The following is a 20,952-nucleotide window of genomic DNA, read 5'->3' as shown; positions in this document are numbered from 1 at the left end:
GGTCGATACAATATAATTTCGATATCGGTATGAACAATATAAAAGCCTCAGGAAAACTGCCAATAATGCCCACAACGGATGTCTGTACCGACAATCTTCTGAGGTTAATTCATTTAAAATTAATTACAAAATTATAAATAAATAATACATTAAAATGAATTTGCCAAGTCTATGAAACCTCCTCCTATAAAACTACATAATATTTTAGAAATAAAAACTGTTTTTTTTTTAAGAACAAGTTGAGAACAGAATTAACATTTCTTTATTTTTTTTATGTAAAATTAATAATGGGCTTGTCTTGGACCAGAGGTGTTAGGAGGAGTTGGTTGGTTCATAGTAGCTGCAGCTTAAAATTTTATATATATATATATATATATCGCAATATATATTGATATTGAATTATTGTCCAGCCCTACCTAGGGTGAATACATTTTCTGTAAATTGACAATTTGGGATAAAATAATCCTTTAAAATTAAAAATGTATAGAGACTGATAATTCCAGACAACAGATCAGCTCTAAATTCGAACCTCAGTCTCACAAAGAGAAGCTAAAGTCTGATTAGCAAATGCAATGCGACAACAAAGAAAAAGGGTTAGTTGAATGTAGTTAAAGAGTAGCAGAGGTATTTGGGGAAAAGAGAAAAGCAAAGGGAACGTGTAACAATGTAACAGAACCAAGGACACCACAGATCACAGACACATTCGCATAAACACATCCTTGTTTCACTGCCTGTTTTTCACCTCTCTCTCTCACACAGCCACAGTACTTTATTATTTACTTCCTGTGATATAAACTACAAATGGACATTAGCATATCAGCTACATCACAACAACACTCCACTTCCTTGTAATAAAGCAACATCAAAACAGCAACACTCTCTCAACTATATTCCACACCATAACAATACCAACTAAATCATCAACACACCACATCATCATACTGGCCTTTTATTATAATTGAAGCACTCCAATACAGCATGAAATTAGCTAGTTATCATAATAGAGCTCCAAAATTCACAGCCAGTACTCAACATTACATCACTTGTTTACCAATGGTTCCTCTTCAGTGAGGAACAACATCACAATAATTCACAAGTAATCTAAGTAATATAAGAAATATTTTCCATTTTCAAGGCTTAGCCTAAACCAGGATTAGGCCATAGTTAATTTAGGACATTTAAGTAATTTTTGTAAACATAGAAGCATTACTGGTGTGCATCTTAAGACAAAGCAAAGGCACTGATATGTTTTAAGATCAGTCAGTGCAAGTTTCTTCAGTTGAAACAGCTCAGATTTATATTTTAGTCTAGGACTAGGCTTAATCCATGTCTGTGAAACCGGGGGAAAGTGATCTATTGTTGCAGCAAACTGCCGGCTGCGTCCTCCCAGCCAGAATGCACCAGGTGAAGTTAATCTGTTGATTATCCTGGCAGTCATACAAACTCAGTGTAGAGCACCAGCAGAATGCAGCACTGGAAAGTGAACACTACAAACGCCTTGGACTGAAAAAAAAACTCTTGTGCAGATTTAAGCTGCTTACAATCAGTGGAGTAGCAGTCGGTGAGCTTTCATACTTTTCTCTTAAAATTTTTGGTAATGAATGTTGTTTAGTAGTCACAGTTCATTTATTAGAAATTTGGTATTTGCTGTAGGGTTTAATTTTAGCACTTTTATATGAGTTTTGGGTTGTGGATGAAGGTCTGATTTTTATTTATATTATTTATATATATATATATATATATATGAATAAAAATAAAAGGCAAATATTTACAATCATTAAATCATCAATTTAAAAAACAGTGTGTTTACTGTACAAATATTTGAATATCTGCTGAATACTTACATGGTCTTCATTATTGTAATTTAAAATCAAGCATTTAATTTTTGTGTGTGCTAAATTCTGTTTTGTATTTGATTGCATCTACTTGTGCTCTTAAAGTGGTGTTTTTTCGTATTTGTGTTTACAGGTTTTTCACCTGACTGACTGAATGAACTGCTTCGAACTCTCAAAATAAAAAGGAGATCAAAAGTGTGGTCAATGAGTGAACTCCAGTTGAATTCTTCTTGTAGTGAGCCAAGTGGGAGAGCTCTGCACACTGAGAACCTTGCAAAACAGTGAGGATTCACTAAACATCTATCATTTCCAAACCATTCTAACTGATGCTTCTGATATGATCACAAATGTTTGCCATTTCAACTGAATCTGTTACAAAATAAAATAAAAATACATTTACAAAGCATGACACCACATGTATAACATTAACAAACTTAAGATGAACATAAGATAAGTAACGCTCAGTCCAGCTGACCTAAACCTGGCCAAATCTCACAGCAGGCCATCCTTAACTTTATTGTAAAATCAGATTTGCTTACTCCATATGATTAAATGGAACTCTATACCATCATGATAAAACTCTACATCATTAGAACAACAACTGTCATCATAGACACATACACTAACAGATGTTTTGTTTAAGAGCAAACAAAGTGGTTACAACTTTCATTAAATAAATCATCCACACACACACACACACACACACACACTCACAGATGGCTGGCATTGAGAACACATATAAACTATTCTGTTCATAAAGCTACTAAAAGATAAAAATTATTTATTAATGTGAACAAACTTGCTTTTGTCTTCCTCAGTCCTCCACTTCCCTCAAAAATCTCCAAGCCTCGGAACATTTAACTGTAAAAGCTGTGTACTGAACGCTATTAGTCTAAGTGCTGATCCTGAATGCTGATTTCTCCCGGTTGCAAACCAGACTCTAAGGTATTCTGGGAGATCTGTTGGTGCAACGGTGGTCAAAACAGTAGCCCAAGCTATTACTGTCTCTGTTTTTTTTATTTTCATCTAATACTACATATATCTATGGACATTACTGGATGCAATTGCAATTATTTTTGGTGAGTTGGTGACTCATGCTGGTCCACAGTTCGGACAAGTTTATGTTCAGAACCTGAACCAACCTGAATATTATTAAAATTGTAATAATATTTTCATGGACAAATTCCCTGTACATACAAATATGTATCCTTTGATCATATTCCAAATTAAGAAACTATAAACTATAGAAATTACAAGCCACACAAACATAATTCAGGAGCAACACAAATGATTAGTTCACCTGAGTCCTTCATTCATTTGTCACGTGGCGGATCATAGATTCAGAAACATGGATGGATCTGACAGCAACAAACAGTAAAGCCCACTCACAACAAGAATGTTGACCATAAAAATAACTATATTAGTGTTCACATCAACATACCATAATGTTCTGTTTGCTTAAGCTCTGTAAAGGTGGGTGAAATCTGACTGGCTGTCAAAAAAAAAAGATCTAAAAAAGTGATTCCTACAATATCATTCCTCACCCCCATGTCATCCAAGATGTCTTTTTATCTTCAATCGCAAAGAAATGAATGGTGGCCATAAAGAAAATGACCAATAGTTTCACTAGAAAACACCCTTATTCCTCAGCTGCAGAGCCCTTAAAAGCTGCATTTAAACTCCAATTTGGACCTTAAGCCCGTTGGCCACCATTTAAGTCTTATTTATTTCTGGGATTTTTTTGAGAAAAATCCCAGAATGTTTTCCTCATGAACGTTAATTTCTTTGCAACTGACGAAAGAATTACATGAACATTTTGAATGACATTGGGGAGAGAGTAAATATTAGGATTATTTTTATTCTGTAAGTGAACTAATCGATTAATTTTATCAGGATATGCTTCCAGCGCTATACTAAGGTTATGGTTAATGTTATAGATAGACATTAACATTTTACAGTTTTAAAGTTAAGTATGCCCTCAACAATGCTAATCAATAAAATCTTCAGAACTGACTGTGGGGCGGAGCTTGCGCTAAACTTGCACGGTAGCAGCAATGGAAGGTCAACCCACTGTAGAAATCAAAACCGCATTTTCTAAAAGACGTACATGTCTAGAGTGTTACTATACTTATTGAAGTCCTTAATTGTTTATGTGTGTAAAAACTTTTTTTTTTTTTTCAAATGAGCAAAACAAGTACAGAGCGAACCTCCTGCTAGGGAAGCGCACCGATACTTAAGGCTCGCGAACTTGAACTAAACGCGCGGACACTGAGCTCTCGCGCTGAACGGACAGCTTTGTTGATTCTGGGTTTTGCGCGTCGTTTTCTTTAAGTGTAGATGAGTTATACAGTCTATGGCTGTAACTCGAAAAACACGGTTTGTATGTGCCTACCGTGTAGAGGACATATCAATTATCACTATTAGCCTAGCAGTAGCTCACTAAAACAAAGCGCAGCACTCACGTAACAGTTACACACAAAAGTGCAAGACACATTTTCATCACAAAAAGCATAAAAACGCTTCAGCTGCAGCAACCCGCCATGTAAACAAAAAGTCAATGCACGTGAGATTGCATTATACCAAAAGCTGTCATTTCTAACAGGTCCCAAAGTATGGTAATAATAACGTTTCAAACGTGGAGGTAACTTCGCTCTCATAAATTACTTCATCTGCCCCAATTCTAACTGGCTTCCACGGATCTGCTGTAGACATGAACAAAGAAGATGGTCGTGCATATTAAAAGAGGATAAATCACACAACGCTTTATTTTCTGGGGAATAAAGCCGTTCTTTCCCGGAGTTATAATGTCCGGACGGTCCCAATCCCTTCCCCCGCACACTTACGCCGTCTCTACAGCGCCATATTTGCAGCCATCACCGGAGCAACTATGTTTCCAGATCACAATCAGATGATACAGAGAAACAGCATCTCACCTTGGCGATCGCTCTCCTGTACCGCATCGCGGCCTGCTGGACGAGCGAGTGCACTTTAATGTTGCCATCTCCGCACGGAACCACGACCCGAGTTCTTCCAAAACACACCGTCACTTTCATAGCTCCAACTCTCCTTAGACCTTCCCGAATCCAAGGGAAACTCGGGATCAAAGGCTCCCGTGCTCTGATGTCCAGAGCATTAATAATCTTTGGTTCAGCACCTTGGCGCCTCTGTGTAAGTTACGATCGGTAACCGTTCCGTTTCATCGCGGCGGGCGCTGTGTGGTGGTGAATGACCACCTGTTTAGTGTTTGGGATCTTCGTACGGGAACCGCGCTGGGATCAGTCGGTTCAGGAGCAAAGAAAACGGGCTTCTTGTGCCCTCTGGCGGAGGTAAACGCCACTGACGCAACGCGTGCGCTTTTGTACAAGTTTAGCTATACATGTGATCTTAAAGTCAAACTTATTTTACATTAACTGAAAGGTTCGTTTTTCATGTTTTTTACATTTCTTCACAGATATAGTATAATATGTGAATATCAACGGGATATCAAATAAAGGGTTAGGTTAGTTGGGTTAATTTAGGGGTCAAGGGTCATCACATTTATGATATGCAACAAGTCACAAAACTGACTGAGACCTGACTTGGACTCAAAATAAAGCCTTGTGTCTGCATGGGGAAAATATGTTCTCCAAATACTGTGACTTAGACTTGACCATGAAAGACTCAACAATAAATAATATAAATAGTAGTAACATGGAAAATGGAAATTAATAAATGTAAAAATGAATATACATATTTAAAATGTTAAATTTAAAAATGGAAACCTATTTAAAACTGAAATTTAATTATTTGAAATGTAGTTAAAACAATGGTTAAAGCTCTTTATATCATGTTTTAAAATATAGTGAAATACAACAATAAAAATAATAATTTTAAATGCACTTTTTAAAGTGAATTAAAAAAAATGCCAGTTGCTTTTCTTTATTTTTTCTATCTATTGCTTTTTTTCATTTTGTCAAATGCTTTACTTTATCCATCAGTTGAGTGGCATTGGACAGTTCACTTGTGGGTGCGTATAATTAACTCTCAACTCAGTTTTAAAACCCCATTTCTAAAATAATTTATTTATTCACATTTTTATGTTTGAAGCATTCAGTTAACAAAATATTCCTTAATTTTATTTCATGTTCTCTTATATTTACTTCTTATGTCAATTTAGCATGTGGGCATTAGCTTTCATACTTATGGCCAATTGTATGTACAGTACATGTAAGGCTAAATGTAGTGTCATATTTAGCTTTCTGCTTGTGTACTAAAATAGAAACATAGGGCAGTGAAACTGCACACGTACACTGAGGGACTGATGCAGATTAGTTCTACCCAGTTGAGTGAAGCTTTAGTGGAACAGCTGTAGGATTACGTGCACATGCTTTGATCTAATGACCAGATGTTGGAGATCCATTACTGAAAAAAGGAGAGATCTCTTCTATCAACTTTCATGCCACAGTTAGTGAGTTGTCAGTGCAGGGTCAGCTCTCTGAGACGTTGTCTGCGTGTTAGAGCCATGAAGTTTTTTTTTTTTCTTTTGAAACTGCAGGTAGTGTAATCTTTTAATCTTCTCATGAGCATTTTTGAACTGAAGTATCAGCTCAAAGAGTGGGATGAATCCCAGAGTCTACACTGACTCATCATTTATAGATGAGCATCTGCTTTTCACAAAGTCAGTGGTGTCCTCCTGACTGTTTCTCACTTGTAAGGAGCTGCTAGTATGCTTTCCAGTGTAAAAAAAATAGTTTCCAACAAATGCAATCAAGACTGACTTAAGAGATCTTTGCACAACATATGTGACATTGTGACCTCAAAGTGCCAGTCAGTAACAACAAACAACTAAAACTCTGCCTGAAATTAAAATAGCTAAATGATCACATAACATTCTATCTATCTATCTATCTATCTATCTATCTATCTATCTATCTATCTATCTATCTATCTATCTATCTATCTATCTATCTATCTATCTATCTATCTATCTATCTATCTATCTATCTATCTATCTACCTACCTACCTACCTACCTACCTACCTACCTGTCTGTCTGTCTAACATCTGTCTGTATGTCTGTCGATCAGTCTCTATCAAACTACACATTTTATTACATCTGTATGATAAAGACGACATTCTTCTATCGCAGGATGGCGCTATTTCATCAAACTTCTGTATTTCTATTTGACTCGAATCTATTTAAGCTTATTTTTTAATAAATGAATCATGATGCATTTTTTATTTTGTTGGCTTTTTATTCTTTATTTATTTTAGAGTATAGCATTTCTATAAATCTTTTTTGTAAGTGTTGAACAGTCTGGAACACTTTTTATTATTAAAATTCGATTAACTATTAAACTGAAGTTGAAGCCTCAAACACATTAATGCATTTTGAAAACCAATTTGTTGATTAAATTGACTGTTTATGGCATTTGGTGAGTGACAGCGGCCCCTCAGCACCTAGGCACCGCCCACTATGTGTGTGTGTGTGCGTGTGTGTGTGTGTTGTCGAGGCCTCCGGCTGCATAGTCCACATTTCCCAGGCGCATCATCAGAGCTGACGTGGGCTCTACGTGTGCAGTGTGTCGGGCTTCCTCTCCACCCGTAACGAGTGACGAGACTCTACGTAAAACTCGGGTAAGTTATTGCTGGCATGTCGATCTGCCGCCACCCGCCAGAGAGGATCTAGAGATGAGCGCACAAAAACGAACATGTAGCTTCTGTTAAATTAGTTTCTCAGTGTAATATGTGCAGCGAGGCGAAGAAGCTGTCTGGGACGCGGTTCCTGCTGTGACCTGCATTAAACTAGGCTACTGTTGACAAGAAAATAAACCATCGAATAACGAAAAGCGCGCAGATTTCATATTCTGAGTGTTTAAAAATAATAATCAGAGTTACTCTGAAATATAATATAAGTAACAAAGCGACAAGGTCAAGTTAAATGCAGTGTAACTTAGGAGATATTAAAAATGCATTGAGGCTGTGTGGAATGACGCAGCTTGGTCCAGGACTATGCAAATAAATACAGTAAGGTTAGACAGCTTGCCCAAAGAGCCTAAAAACTGTGCAAGTTGCTTTACTCTCCGGTGTTTATTTATCAACCCATGAATGTTGCAGTTATGTATGTCATATCCTCTTGCCACAGTTTGCTGTTGCATAAGCGCGAGCTGTTTAAAGTTTGCGCGCGTTTGTTCTATCAGTCCAGCGAGGGAACAGAAGTTAAGCGAGCACTGACGTAAAACACCCTTAAATTAACACTGGAAGGAATAATCTCAGAATGCTAAAGCAATGGAGTAAAATATGTTTCCTCATATTTCCTTATAAGTTTGTGCACTCACTGTGGCCAAGAACCGTTCAGAAAGAATGAGGAAGTGCTCGCGGCCGTTTCAGCTCGCTGTTTTTGCGCGCGCACAATTTCTGATAATAATAAACCAAACCAGTATTGTATTTTACATTATTTCGTTTTTTTTTATTCATTACTTTTTCACACTCTGTAAGATGATGCCTGCAAAAAATAGTGAAGTATAGTATAGAAATTAATTTATACATTAATTTATTTTCCCTTCGAGTTATTTTGATAAGTTTCTCTCACTTATTTAAATCCAATTAATAAATAGTATTAAAGCGTTGTCATGCATTTTTCATAAGGTTAGGGAAAGCCTTATAACATGAGGGTAAACACGCCCATTTACACTGTCAGAAGATGAAAACCTCCACTGTGCAAAAGAAGAAACTGCTTCACAAGTTTCACAAATGCATGAACATTTCAACACGAGTACTCACAAACGCAGACCTTCACATTTTGAACCATTAGATTGGATTGAAAATAATGGTTTGTTATGTGAAATGCATTTGGCTGTTTAAAATCTTGTGACATGTGACTCTGCAGAGCGCTGACTGTGCATTTCCTGTCTGCTCTGTTGCCAGGCCGATCTCCATGGAAACTGCAACCATAGCGCAACAGGAAACCAATGCAACTGAGAAAGTAACAAGTGAGGTACAGTCAGACTCTGATCCACTCGCACAGCTCCAAGCCTTACACAGATATAACACCTGTTACCATATATAACCATATATACAATACCACAGTGTATATAAACAGCCTGTTACAGATCATGCCACACTGAAACACATATTCTTGATAAAATGTGTCAAAATCTTATTTACAGATACTATTACACATTCCAATCCTTAGGACAAAGTGCTGAGGTGGTACAATGGTACAGTGATGCTGGGTTTCAGTTTCTGCTATGAGATGGTTTGATTATTGTATTCAGATAACACAGGATTTATGTGGATCTTCAGGTTACTTAAAATGGTAGTGGATGTTAATATCCATAACATAATAATAATAATGGTATTACCAGGGGTGTCGCTAGGCCCTTTTTAGGGGGGCTTCAGCCCCCCTAAAAATTTTTTGATTAATTAATTAGTGATCGCTTCAGTCCCCTTTAAAATCTCATTTGAGACGGTGGCAAGCTGCATCAAGTTCCGGCTCCTCCCCTGATCTGAGTCTGCATGGATTCAGCGCGTTTTCAATCCACAGGGGCGCCGAGCAGAGCGAACATCAGAGAGTACAAGGTGTGTGTGTGTGTGCGTGTGTGCGTGTGGTGTGTGTGTTCTCGCATCCAATACCAGTACGTCTTCGCTGCGTTCACTTTCAGCCTTTATCACAGTGTGACAGATTTTTTTTTTCTTCCAACAAAAATGAAACGATTAACACCCATGAAAACATACTTTAGAAAACGATCATGATTTACTTTAATTTACTTTTTGAAATTGAAAACATATTATTGTGTATTTCGGCATTACATTATGCAGCCATGCAAAATAAATTATTAATGACACACATCATTGTCTGAAAGTACTAAATGGCACAGAGAGAGAAACATCATGTGGAGTTATTTTGTTTTCTATTATTAAACATAATTTTGTATTAAGTAATAATTAATCATTAGTGTATCATGATACATATATTAGAGTAAGAGTAGGCTAAAGGGATCTGTGATTTTTTTTTTTTTAAGTAATTGATTTATAGAAGTGGCAAATTGATAATGATGTTATTTTTAATAAATATAAATAAATATAGAACAGATTAAACATATTGCCAATAGACAATTACATTAATACATGTTTTGTCTATATTCTTAATGAATATTAGCTGGTTAGTCAAATGATTTGAAATGAAATAAATGTTCAGGGGCTGACTTGATGTATAACCAACCGTATTGTTGATTATAAAGGCTAAAAAGCTAAAAATTAATAATAATAATAATAATAATAAAAATAAAATATAATAATTTATATTTCATTGTAGATGGATATACAACATTTTTTTGTCGTGCGGGAGTAGGTCTGCAAATGAGCAACAGTCAGGTGAGAATAGAACAGACAGCCTCACACACACAATACCACTGTATTCCCAAGATTCATTGCAGTCATTGAACCCTTATGTTGTTTTAATTTTCTGCCAATTTCCACGTACATTTAATAAGAAAAAGCAGTGGTGTATCATCAAAGGATAAACATGAATGTCCTAATACTGAATCAGGAAGTCTTTATTGTAAAAAAAAAAAACAAAAAAAACAAAAAAAAGATCTACATTCCCAATTCAAAATTTTCCAGTGACTGGTCACATGTAAAAAACTGTATTAGTTTTTTTTTACAGTGTTATATATGGCTCAGTCAGTACTCCTACTCCCATATATGAAATACAGGGAATACAATGGAATAGTGGATTGCAGTAAGGTTAGTAGTATACAACCCTACCCTAATAGTAAAATAATATTTTTTAATCATACCCTTATTGTACCCTTATTATCATACCCCCCTAAAATCAAAATCTTAGAATCGCCCCTGGGTATTACCATAAAAAAAAAACATACTATTATTATGAGACTTTGTCTAAAAAACATGGTTATACCATGGTACTTGATGTGTGGTTTAAGACTGAAATATTCACAGATTAAATATTAAAAAAGAGTTCAATAGCCTTGTGGGCTGTACACCAACATATAACGTCGTTGCACTTCGGGCCTCCTTAGTTCGAGTCCCGGCACATGGATCTCTCCCAATACTGCCCCGGCTCCCTATCTCCCACTTCACTTCTCTTCTAAAACACTGTCCTATTGAATCAAAATGTGACTTTATTGTTTTAAATGGAAGTGTTATTTTAGTATTATTTATTGACTATTAAATTATTAATTACCGTAATCATTTGAGTTAGTTTTTATTTTTGTTTAATAATAATTTATATTTAATAAATTATATTGTTCATTTAAATTCTAGTAAGAATTTTTTAATGTGCTTTAGCTATTTAATTTTTACATTTTTAAAAATATTTTATTTAATATTTTAATCTTTATTTTTATTGCCGTTTTAGTTATTTTAGTACTTCTACTTCTATTTATTTTAGGTTAGTTTCCAACAGTGTATTTTAGTATCATTAAAATGCTATTTAAGTTTTAATTAGTTTAAGTAATTTTTTTTATATTAATTAAAAATTTTGTTAAACCTCCAGTAATTTTTATTTTTTAATTTGTCTTTTTTATTTTTATATAATGTATTTATGTTGTTTATTAGTTGTATTAATATTGAAAATTACTTTAGTACCTCAAGGTAAACGTGAATTTTTTCCTTGGCCATGAGCTGAAATAAAATGATTTATAATATTTTATTTTGTATTATTATATTTGATTATTTTATCAGTTAACATTTATTTGTTCAAGAAATGACAATTTATTTCATTTATCAGTTTTAATTTTAGTTTCAGTTTGTTTAAATTTAAGCTTTTTATCAAATATGTATTAGGTTTTATGTTATTTCAGCTTTATTTCAATTCATTTTGAAAATGAAATTTGGACAGTTTTAGTTAACAATAAAAATACTGGGCTAAATAGTGTCAGACATTTTTTACTGTCTCTGTCTCTGTCTCTCTCTCAGGTGAATGAGGGTGTGTCTGTGGGGTCATTACCTGATGGACAGACACTACAGGTGCAGGAAGTCATTCAGAGCACACAGCCCTCTGTTATCCAATCACCTCAGATAAAAACTGTGCAGGTACACACATACAGGTTTTTTGTGTATAGATGTAAGGGATTTGTAAAGGACTATTCCAAATACAAATCTTAGTAAAAGTTACCGTTTCTAAAGTCCACTCTTATTAAACCAAAACGTGTGCTGATATGTGAGCGATTGAAGCACAATCCTGTTATTCATTTACCTGTTCCTTCACTTGGAGAGACTGACCAATTACATTGCAGTAGTTAGAGCTGTAGCCAATAGCAGGCCGTTTTAACTCATCCTGAGATCAATGGGATGAAGGAAAAGCAGATTGACATAGTTACAAGAAGAGTGAGAGTAGCTGTATGGAGCAATAATGAGATTTGAGTAACGGGAGAGTCAATGCATCGGATCTTGTTGGTCACACGCACACACAAAGGTCACGTCAGACAAAACAAATCTGCTCAGGAGGCAAAGACTCATGGTCACTGGCACAGTGGTTATCTCAAGAGAAATCCATTTTCTTATGCATGCATTGTTTTTAAATAAATATTTATGAACTCTTGTGTCACTTCAAACTCATATGACTTTTTTTCTGTCATCAGTACTGTATATCCCAAAATATATATAAAAAAAAATGTCCTGTACATTAAAGCCTTGGCAAAAAAGCAGTCTATATAGCTGTTATTTGCTGATAATTTCCCCCTTCACTAGTGCTTTTAAAATCTTTTAAAGGCTCATTTGGAATGAAGACGTGCATATGTGTGTTTGGATGTTTTTAGGTAGTTGTTGATACTGGTGGAACGGGTTCAAACCCATCAGATCCTCAGAAGAGAAGGGAGATTCTGTCCAGACGACCATCTTACAGGTGAGATCAGTTCTTGAGCGACATTTTTTGCAATATTTATGGACTAGTATTATAGTATTATATATATAGTATTTTTTATATTTTGAATTACCTTGTATTTTATGTATCTTCAGGTTCTTCATCTACTGTAGTTGCCAAGACAACCTTTCTAATATTATCACATAGTATTTTATTTCATTTTAGCGTTCTTTTATTTACTGAAAATGATTCGTTTTAATAGTTTAAGTTAACAATAGCATGACCTCATGACCTGACATCATTCTTATCATCCCTGCATTTAACAACAAAATACTCCGAATCCAGTAATGCCCAGAAATCCATACACCATAAGCACACAATATTTTTTTGACAGAATTTCCTGAAATTTAGCGACATATTCTGATAGATACATATGCATTTTCAGGAAAATTTTGAATGAGTTGTCATCAGATGTACGTGCCGTGCCAAAGATAGAGGAAGAGGAGAAAGTGGAAGAAGAAACCCTGGCCACTTCCAGTGTTGCTACAGTGATGTCATCATCTTCAATCTACCAGACCAGCTCCGGGCAATACAGTATGCCTGAGTTCATCTCTCATAAACTATTATGTGTTTGTGCAGCATGAAATGTGAATTACCCTTAAAAAAAGAGGGGTTTTGTTGTTTATCAGCCCATTCTTACGAAATACCAATATATATTTGATGCTGCACAAATGTTTTCCAAATGAACTAAACCCTTATCATGTGTTATAGCAGGTGTTTGGGACTATTCAAGACTAACTCTTTTGTGTCTGTACAGTTGCAATCACTCAGGGTGGAGCGATACAGCTGGCTGGCCCTGGTGGAGAGGCCCTGCAGGGGGTTCAGGCTCTGACTCTTCCCAGCCCCACCACTCCGCAGTCTGGGGCCACTATCCTGCAGTACGGCTCCCAGCCTGGAGACCCCGGCCAACAGCTACTGCTGACCTCTGGACAGGTGCTCGTTCAGGGTAAGACACTTGAACTTTTATTAACTTTTTGTTTGTTTGTTTGTTTCTGAAGTCAGGCAGGAAGAGGTTAATTGTATTTTTTTTTTTTGCTGATGATGAAGGACACTGAACTGAACGTTGCATTGTGGGAAACTTGTTAGACTTGTTTTATTAGGTGCTGAAGTTGCATACTTTGCAGTAAGTGAGACGAAACTTGTTAAATTTTTTTGTGAAGTGACATTGATAAACTACGACTGAAAATCTCATTGATTTGCAAGGATAAGGATAAAGACTTACTATTTCTGGGAAATCCAACTTTTAATATGAGCTTTGAATAATACCTTTGATATCTATAATAATAATTGTACCCTGATACCCTGGTACAGTCTTTGTGCTGAATATTGCAAAAATCATTTTCTTAATCAATGTTTTGGTCCTGTTTTTCAGTAAAATATCTAAACATCCTTGTGATATTTCAAATATTTTTAATTATCTGTTTGCTCTTACGCTGTGGGCAAACAGTTTTTTGCTTGTTATATAAGCATAAATCTAACATACAAATGTTAAATTTAGTGAGGTAGTTTTTAAATAAATTAGGTACAACCGATGTGTGTTTTTAAGAGCGGATGTCCACGATTATTACAGATCAAGTAGACCGATAAACCGATATTTTGAGCCGGTATATATCTGGTGTAAAAATGAAAATTAATGTCAAAATTAAGAATAGCAAATGCTTTGACAAAAACTTTTTTAAATGCTTTTAGATAGTTTTATTGGCAAATCAGTTGTAATAAGGACAATACAGATAACCATAAAAATGCTTAATATTGCCGCCGATAATCGGTCGAGCCCTAATACAAATATAAATATAGTACTTAATTATTTAGTAATATTTAATTCATATAATATGTAATATTATAAAGTATAATATTTGTAATTGTTTTAATATTTAAGAATTTACACTAATATAAATGTATGGTTTTTTTATGTACATATGCATTTAAGAATAAATAATATGCAATAATATAATGTGTAGTATTTTACTGCAAACAAAACAGTATACTAAAAAAGACAGTGTGTTTCAAATTATTTCAGTCTTAATAAAACCGATATGAATTAAATATATATTTGGAGTTATGTATGTTAACAGTGTTATAGAATAGCTGATATTTCTGTGTGTGTGTGTGTGTGCCATTTCAATTGTTATGCCTGTGTTAGTGTTATGAGGTGAAATGGGCACAGTATCCTTTTGTTTGTGCTGAAATGCTTTTGCGTCATCATGATCTAAAAATACACCAAGCTCAACAACTTCTCCCTCCTTCTTCTCTTCTATTCTATTCTCTTCTCTTTTTCTACTATGAACCTAAATATTAAAATTTCATGCAGTTCCACAGTTTGTTAGATGTCGGTTTTAATTTCCCTCAGGTCACGAATTTAAGCATGGATGTTTAATTACAAAGCAAGTGTCTTCTTACACACACACACACACATACACACACACACACACACACACACACACACATGTGGGGAGGGCATTCTCCAGAGACATTGTGTTATTTCCCTGTGAGACTGCCGTGATGTCATAGTGATGTCAATGCTCTTAATAGTAATCTGATAGAGAGAGGGAGAGGGAGGGAGAGAGAGAGAGAGAGAAAGAGGGAGGCAGGATCACAGGCAAAACACTTAGTGTCACAACTTAAACTAAGACAGTCAAAAAGAGTGAATGAGAGAGAAACTCACTCAGCCAGCTGGAAGGAAGAGAAGGCTTTAAGAGGAAATAAAGAGGAAACATAGAAGATAGTGCTCAAAAACAATTACCACTGGATTATTTCAGCATAGAGATGGCAGTGACTGGGGAAGAGACGGAGTCAGGTGAGTCTATATGTGTGTGTGTTTTATAAGAGAAAAGCAAGTGCAATGCTAATGTATTTATTTATGTTTTATGCATTCCTGAAGTTTTGTAGGTTTTTATTTGATAAATAAGCTAGTAGCAGCTAAAGATGAAAAAAAGGAGAATTTCTTTGTGTTGTTGTTTTTTATGAAAATGGAACATTTGGTTTAGTTGCAGTTTTAGTTACTTTACACTTTTTTCTTTTATTAGCCATTTTTAAATGATCCTGCAATCTCTCAATTAATATGAGTTCATATATTAATAATGCACGTATAATAAAAGTATAATTTTTAAAGTAGTAATTATATTATTATAAAAATTATAAAATATGTAATATATTAATGACAATAATTATGATTATGTTTTTTTTTTTTTTTTTTTTTGAGTATTGGTTGTCCCTGCAGAAAATGTCAGCAGTTTCAAAAGTAATGTAGTTAACAAAATAACAATAGGCTGTAATAATTAAAATACAGCGAATATTACTGTTAATAAGTGTTTGTTGAAGTGTTTGGTTCCTGCAGTGCTGATAAAAAGTTTTATCATGTGCAAAAGTTTATAAGCATTCTGAGAAAATCAGTCTACAGACAGTGGAAGAATGACATGTTTTTGTGCTTCTTTTGGTTGATTCCTTTTATGTGGCTGAAACTTTATTCTCAGTCATAAACACACTCATTGACATTTTGTGTTTTACGAAATCAGGCTGCCAAATCTGCCTGTTTATTCACACTCATGAATCATTGAGAGAGAGAGAGAGAGAGAGAGAGAGAGAAAGAAGCAGCGAGAGAATGAGAAGCGGGAGTGTGGGGGGGGGGGGGGGGGATTGGGTTGGCTTTCTGTTTGACGTCAGTCTAGTTTCCTGGAAGCCGTCCGAAGCTGAGACGGAGAGAGAGGGAGAGGCGGAGAGAGCGAGGGAGTCGGGTGGGGGTTGGGGCAACGACGCATGTGGTGACGTCAGCATTTTGTCACATTGTCTGATAACAAACGCGCACACACACATCATATCCAGTTTGCTGAAGGACATTTACTGCTGGGAACTTGTACAGTACCAGCAACTTTTTTGTTGTAGCCTTATTAATTGTGTTCTTTCAGTGTTGCTTAAGGTGTTTTTAATGTTGTGTAGATGGGCGGATGTGAAGTCTTTTATGTAACTGCTTGTTGATATTGTTTTGAATTTATTGCATAAACTAATGAATCCAAATGGACCTGCTTTTTAAGCCTGGTGACAATAGAAGTCACAGCTGATTGGTTAGATTCAGTGTTATGTGCCTTTTTATTGGTCAGATGAAATATTCCTGGTCAATGGATAATTTTCAGTAAGTGTCTTTCTTCACTAGTTTAGCACTAAACAGAACTGCAATAAATAAATAAAATTAAATAGAATAATATATGCTATTTACTCAGAATAATAACTTAAATAGACACTGTTCCCATATGATTATATATATATTTTTGCAATTCTGGAGGGAAAAAAGTAAAAAATATATATAATTTTTATATAATTGATAAAAATTTGATATACTTTTTTTTTTCAGAATTGCAAAAATAATGATAATTTTTTATCCTATTTTAAAAACTTAACCCTGTGGACTTTTCAGAAATAATAGTAATAATACATTTAATGAATACAATTAAATTTTTTCAATGTCTTAGCACAAGTATATATATATCACCTCTGATCTTAAGACAGAGACGTTAAGACAAAAAATATTGTTTGTTACACCTTTGACCACCAAAATTGTAAATTTTTTACAGCAATTATTACATTTTATGGAGGGTTCATTTATAAATAAAGTACTGTTCATTTTCATTTCTGATGGATTAATTACTATGTAGACGTGAACATTAACTATGATTAATTAAAATGTTACCCATTAACACCCATTTATCTGTTAAATAATTCATTTGGGTATATATTTGTGCATGTAGCTGCCACAGGAGACATGCCAGCATATCAGATCCGCTCCCCATCATCAGGGTTACCACCAGGCGTTGTTATGGCAGCCTCACCGGGGACGATGCATATCCCACAGCAGAACGCAGAGGAGGCCACACGAAAGAGAGAAGTCCGCCTCATGAAGAACAGGTACCCACACATCTGAGTCTCAGTGATTCATGTGTGTATGCTGATGTGCATGTTCATGTTTGACCTTTTATTTGTGTTTCATAGAGAGGCGGCGCGCGAGTGTCGCAAAAAGAAGAAAGAATACGTGAAGTGCTTGGAGAATCGTGTTGCTGTGCTGGAAAACCAGAATAAGACTCTTATAGAGGAGCTTAAAGCTCTCAAAGACATCTACTGCCACAAATCAGAATAACCCTCACAAACACTGTGCAAGGACTGTGTGATTTACACACTACCTTTCTCTTCTCTTCTTCTGTTGCATCACCTGGATTTGAGCGTTTTTGTTCATTTGTTTGGCCAAATGTTTTTATAAAAAGTTGCTAATGTTGCTTTGAGGATGCTCCTCACACACACACACACACACACACACACACACACACACACAAACTATTTCAAACATTTCTCTGTGTTAAAAAAAATGGAACTCTTCATTGATTATGTGGAAAAATGTGTTTTCCTTTTTTTAGGTTGAAATCAGAACAAGCAAGTAAATGGAATAAGCAGCCATGTTAACTGGCTACACACTGCACACATAAGCGGCATGTTTAGCATTTTTGGTATGCACATAATTTAGCAGGAAATGTGTGGAAAATACACTTTCTGTTTCAGTTAATCTGACTAAATCCAGGCAAGTTAACCCATTTATATAGCTACACGTTGTGTTTTGGACATACAGTAAATTGGGTCCTTTTTCTCATGTATATTATATTTCAATCAAGTATGTACATTTCAATATGCATTTTATAATTTGTGGTTAATAAAGAAAATACTTAAATGTAGTACCCCAGAAATCACTATATTTTTAGTATCGAGTCACAGTTTTAGTTAATGCTGTTTACTGTGCAGTGTGAAAAGCCAAATTGTTAAAACACAACATTTTCCATTGATTTTGTATTTATGTAGATGTAACAATGTAACAGTGACCTAAAACTTCACCAAGTAACGTGACATAATATTGACGATTTCATAATGTTGATGTAAGGGATAGTTCACTCAAAAATGTACACTTTGTATGCTATATGTATTTCTTTCTTCTGTGGTACACAAAAGATTTTAAAAACTTTATCGTTTTTTTTTTTTTTTTTTTTTTTGACCATATAGTATAACACAGTGGAGGGCAGTGTTGTTTTGGACCTCACTGTCTTACATTGTGTAGACAAAACCAGTTCTTCAAAATATCTTCTTTTGTTTTCTGCAGAAGAAAGTCGAGATTTGGAATAACATGAGGATGATTAAATGATGAGAATGTTAATTTTTGGGTGAACTATCCCTTTTTAAGACTACTCTTAACTCCCTTTATTATTATTACAGATTTATTCATGTAGTACTCTTTTATTCATCTGTAGAATAAGCACACCTCTGTTAATTGCCTCAATTGGCTGTAAAATGAAGTTTTCAACATTAATATTTTGTTAAAATGTTTTACTATACCATCTCAACATGCAGAAACAAACTATAAATAAGCCATTTGAAGTTTGATTGCTCTGTTTGTTAGAGAATACCAATATAGCAACACTTACTCAACCAATGGAGTGATTTTGAGGCGGAGCTATCTGTTAGTTTAACCAAGGAAAGATGGGGGAGTGCTCTGGAAACCTGTTTGAACATGTTTGCTATTTTTGCAAATCCATTTTTGGAAGCTAGAGGCAGAGACATTACTATTGAGCGTTAATGTTTTGTGTATTTGTGCTCTAATTCATATAAGATACATGACTTCTGCATGAACAAAGGAAAACGGTGTAACATGATGAACTGTGAACACGTTACTTAGGTGAATGTCACAAATGTTGCTTTTTATCTAATATTGTATATTATTTTAAATCTCAGCAATTAATTTGTCTTTGTTTATAATCGTAGAAGATAATTATGAAAGAAAGGAAGCTTTTGTGAGTAATTAGAGTGCAGATATGCTAAATTCGACAAGTGGCATTAACTGAACAGAATTCCTCATATTTCAGCTGCTGAGATGCCGGTGTGCATTTGTGTCTTCTGTTTCTCAGACAGTGCTAGTCATCATGACTCTATCTTCACTTACAACCAAACAAGTTTATGTTTCAATTAAGTACTATTCTGTGTAGTCAGAAAATGGATTTGGTTTAATATTTAAAGAGCTTATGTTTTCAATTAATTTCTAGATTGATGTTAATATAACATCCCAGCCCTTCTTTGACACTGTACAGAGTGCTGACATCTATTTTTAATAAAATATTTTTGTAAATGTAGCCTATATACTTGGTCAGGACTGTATTTTGAGAAGCACTATTAAGTGTGTATGCTTGTACCTAATAAATTCTGGAGAAATGTGCTAAAGCTGACAAAACCTCACTTTCGGGGACATGCTCATTTGTTAAAAAAAAATAAAATAAGAAAAAATATTCAAAATGAGGTTATTTATTTTAAATTAAGAAATTTCTTTTAGATGTGGGTTAAGGTTTGGCTGTGGTATTTAGAGCTGTACATAAAACCAGTGTCCCCAAATTTCTAGGTTTTTCCACTTAAAAAAAAGAAGAAAGAAAGTTACATGTAACAAATCATGCCACTGACCTTTTAAGAATTTGTTTAATCTCTGAATTTTACGCATTTTCTCAAGTATCAGCATTAAATGCTTCAAATGATCTCCAGGCCTAGTTAGGCTGGTCTGTTGGCTGTTTTAGATGGGCTTTTTTACCACTTTTCAAAATTTTAAGCTGGAAGATCATCTTGCTAACCAGCTAAACAACATGAACACCAGCTGGGCCCAACTGGGAGACCAGTTTAAATCACATAAAACCAGGAAAGCAACATGTGTTGAATACTGCGTATTATAATACAATACAATACATTCGAGCTGTTTTTATTTTTGTAATCAGAAAGAATATATGTTCTGTGTTTAAATGATCCTTAAATGATCCTAGAGGAGTGTGCCTAGTTGTTTGAGCGCTATGTGCTGTATCACGCGTTTGGCAAACAGACAGACATGGAAAATTCCACAGTGTGTGAGAGCGCCCTCTGGTGGAACACCACAGAACGCAAACAGGGTTTATTTTCCATAACTCATATTATAGATCAGTGACCACACTGCCATCTAGTGGACGTTCAACAGCAAGTGCTTAAAAAATATTTTTATGTTAGTAGGCTACTTATTATTTAATTAATCCAAATATCAGTAGCATCATTGTTAAATATTGATACATTTAAAATCGCAGTTCTTTTATCATTTACAATGTCAAATGCCATTTTCAAACCCTATTTCATAAACTTTCGCGTCACGTGAATTTGTAAGATCAATAGAAGATCAAAACGTCACAACGAAACCTCTCGGTACAGAAATTTAAAA

At 34.8% G+C, this 20,952-nt stretch overlaps 2 protein-coding genes across 8 annotated transcripts in view; one reads left to right on the top strand and one right to left on the bottom strand.

Moving 5' to 3' along the window:
* The window catches only part of LOC113120844 (partitioning defective 3 homolog), a 64,392-nt gene extending 59,285 nt beyond the window's left edge, over positions 1 to 5,107 (bottom strand). For all 3 annotated transcript variants that reach the window (XM_026290938.1, XM_026290948.1, XM_026290956.1), the window contains exon 1: positions 4,769 to 5,107. In XM_026290938.1, coding sequence (XP_026146723.1) covers positions 4,769 to 4,888 — 120 coding nt within the window. In that variant the 5' untranslated portion in view covers positions 4,889 to 5,107. The remainder of the gene's footprint in view (positions 1 to 4,768) is intronic.
* Positions 5,108 to 7,352: 2,245 nt separating this feature from the next.
* On the top strand, positions 7,353 to 19,863 carry LOC113120819 (cAMP-responsive element modulator-like). 5 transcript variants are annotated; one of them, XM_026290894.1, is made up of 8 exons: positions 7,353 to 7,450; positions 8,741 to 8,810; positions 11,756 to 11,872; positions 12,598 to 12,683; positions 13,087 to 13,235; positions 13,459 to 13,647; positions 17,444 to 17,600; positions 17,685 to 19,863. In XM_026290894.1, exons 2-8 carry the CDS (start codon positions 8,751 to 8,753, stop codon positions 17,827 to 17,829), a joined length of 903 nt encoding a protein of 300 aa, XP_026146679.1. In that variant the 5' UTR covers positions 7,353 to 7,450; positions 8,741 to 8,750; the 3' UTR covers positions 17,830 to 19,863. The 5 variants fall into 5 exon arrangements, with proteins under 5 accessions (XP_026146679.1, XP_026146695.1, XP_026146706.1 ...); XM_026290910.1 differs by having other exon boundaries at positions 7,354 to 7,450; positions 11,756 to 11,806; XM_026290903.1 differs by having other exon boundaries at positions 7,414 to 7,450; positions 8,703 to 8,810.
* Positions 19,864 to 20,952: the final 1,089 nt, after the last annotated feature.

This window comes from Carassius auratus, chromosome 2 (genome assembly GCF_003368295.1).
Source record: "Carassius auratus strain Wakin chromosome 2, ASM336829v1, whole genome shotgun sequence".
Taxonomy (NCBI): domain Eukaryota; kingdom Metazoa; phylum Chordata; class Actinopteri; order Cypriniformes; family Cyprinidae; genus Carassius; species Carassius auratus.
Note: the sequence above shows the minus strand (reverse complement) of the source record. Positions and strands in the feature narration are given on the sequence as shown.